Consider the following 2,652-nt stretch of genomic DNA (forward strand, 5'->3'; position numbering starts at 1 on the left):
TTTACCGTTCCCTTTCATTAGCACTGGGAGTGCAGATGCTGACAAGCCATTCTGCATTAACAGTGGTTTCATCTGACAAAGTTGAAGAGCAGCACTGGCCCATACCCTCACCGTTCCCATGAACCCAGTTCTGCAGAGCAGGACTGACTTATCAAGACCCCATGGGCAGAGGCCCTGCTCTTCATGGTGCTCTCAGCCAGCACCAACCAGGGCAGCAGGCACAGAGCTGAAGGAAGTTCTCCTAGAAAAGGAAAAATGTGTCTCTGTGTAACAGGGGGAGGGTCTATGGGAAATGGCTTTGATTTTGTTCAGAGAAGTCTCCCCTAACATGCTGCTGTCTTTTTCTGCTATGACAGCGCCCCATGCCCAGAAGAAGAAAATGTCCAACAGCAGCTCCATCACCGAGTTCCTCCTCCTGCCATTTGCAGACACGCGACAGCTGCAGCTCTTGCACTTCTGGCTCTTCCTGGGCATCTACCTGGCTGCCCTCCTGGGCAACAGCCTCATCATCACCACTGTAGCCTGTGACCACCACCTCCACACCCCCATGTACTTCCTCCTCCTCAACCTCTCCCTCCTCGACCTGGGCTCCATCTCCACCACTGTCCCCAAAGCCACGGCCAATTCCCTCTGGGACACCATGACCATCTCCTACTCAGGATGTGCTGCACAGGTCTTTTTCTTTTTCTTTTCTATATCAGCAGAGTTTTATCTTCTCACTGTCATGTCCTATGACCGCTATGTTGCCATCTGCAAACCCCTGCACTACGGGACCCTCCTGGGCAGCAGAGCTTGTGTCCACATGGCAGCAGCTGCCTGGGGCAGTGGGTTTCTCCATGCTGTGCTACACACTTCCAATACATTTTCAATACCACTCTGCAAGGGCAATGCTGTGGACCAGTTCTTCTGTGAAATCCCCCACATCCTCAAGCTCTCCTGCTCAGATGCCTACCTCAGGGAAGTTGGGCTTCTTGTGTTTAGTGCCTGCTTAGTGTTTGGTTGTTTTGTTTTCATTGTGCTGTCCTATGTGCAGATCTTCATGGCGGTGCTGAGGATCCCCTCTGAGCAGGGACAGCACAAAGCCTTTTCCATGTGCCTCCCTCACCTGGCTGTGGTCTCCCTTTTTGTCAGCTCTGGCATGTTTGCCTGCCTGAAGCCCCCCTCCATCTCCTCCCCATCCCTGGATCTAGTGGTGTCATTCCTGTACTCGGTGGTGCCTCCAGCAGTGAACCCCCTCATCTACAGCATGAGGAACCAGGAGCTCAAAGATGCACTGAAGAAGCTGATTCAGTCAGCTGTTTCTCAGCAGCATTAACCTGCCCATGTCTTTTCAGAAGTGATTTTAAATTCATCTTGGGAACCTCCTGTGCTTTGGGCATTTTATCTGTGGTAACATGTTTGTCCAGGAATGTCTGCATCCACTCTGCTTCTCAGGAGGCATGACCCTGGCCTGTATGACCCAGAGGTCTTTGTACATGTGTCTGGCATGATGGTACTGCTGGCCTCCTGTGTCACATCTCTGTAATAAAATGGATTAATAATAGGTTCTTCAGAGAGGCTGTGGAATCTCCATCCATGGAGATATTAAAACCCCAGCCGGACCCTGTGTTGGGCAACATGCTCTAGCTGACCCTGCTTGAGCAGTGAGGACTAGACTGGGCAATCCCCAGAGGTGCTGACAAGAAGGCTTAGAAGAAACCCATGGAGGTCTCTAGTGTTGTGATCTGCTCTGAGTAGGGAGATCTTGTCAGTTAGATCAGGTTGGTCAGTGCTTTCTCCAGTTGAGTTTTGAAAATCTTTGGGCCCCAGACCTAGTACTAATCAACTATAAAGGTGTGTGTTTTTCCTTAAATCTCACTTGAAATTTCCCTTCCTGCTTCTTGTCCTCATTGTCTCCTGTCCCCTCCTTCCCTTCCTGACTGCCAGAAAGATCCTCACACCTACTCTGACCAAGGACAATCACAACCTTCTCTCCAAGTGTGGCCTCACCAGGATCCCCTGTGACTGCAGCCAGGATGTGCTGGCCAGATCCAAGCAGAGATGCTCACTGGGGGTCCCTGCATAGGCTCAGAGAAGGCCACGTCGAGACACCAAGCACCATGCACAGAGGAACTATGGTAGTGCCTGTGGGCTGACACCAGGGCAGAGTTGGAGGCAGAAGGGGTGAGCAGAGAAGACCTCCTGCAGCTCCTCTGCATAACTGGTCAGGCAGTAATGCACTTGGTGGTGCTCCTGAGAGAGGACGGTGGCAGAGGAGGGGAGGTACTAAAAGCTGTGGTGCAGGGCACTGGGGCTCAGAAGTAGGTCTGGGGCTCCCAGCAGGCAGTGCCACTGGCTGCAGCCCCAGGAGAGCCCTGACCACAGAGAGAGCAGCAACAAGTCTTGTCCAGGTGTGGAGAGCTGCTCTGGCTGCAGGGAGGCTTCACTTCCCACCCCAGTGTTGTCTCTTGGGTCCCTGCAGCAATCACACTGACTGGGGTGACAGCCCTGCCTGGCTGGGGATTGAGGGGAATTTGGGGACAATATGGAAAAGACCCAAAGAGGATCTCAAAAAAGACCATGTGGAGAAAAGGAACTAGCCAGGGAGCCCATGAACTGCAAAGTGTCTTTCGAGGTTCCAAGCAGAGAGGTAGGGTGGTAGTGGGGAACTCC

At 52.6% G+C, this 2,652-nt stretch overlaps 1 protein-coding gene across 1 annotated transcript; it reads left to right on the top strand.

The window, feature by feature from the left end:
• Window positions 1–379: 379 nt before the first annotated feature.
• LOC104834229 (olfactory receptor 14A16-like) lies at window positions 380–1,315 on the top strand. The gene has a single exon (XM_010571399.1). The coding sequence runs from the start codon at window positions 380–382 to the stop codon at window positions 1,313–1,315; it is 936 nt and encodes a 311-aa protein (XP_010569701.1).
• The last annotated feature ends 1,337 nt before the right edge of the window (window positions 1,316–2,652 follow it).

The sequence above is a fragment of the Haliaeetus leucocephalus genome, unplaced genomic scaffold (genome assembly GCF_000737465.1).
Source record: "Haliaeetus leucocephalus isolate CR32 unplaced genomic scaffold, Haliaeetus_leucocephalus-4.0 Scaffold322, whole genome shotgun sequence".
NCBI lineage: Eukaryota > Metazoa > Chordata > Aves > Accipitriformes > Accipitridae > Haliaeetus > Haliaeetus leucocephalus.

Coding starts and splice junctions, on each gene's coding strand:
- LOC104834229 (XM_010571399.1), top strand. CDS start 380: ATGTCCAACAGCAGCTCCATCACCGAGTTCCTCCTCCTGCCATTTGCA.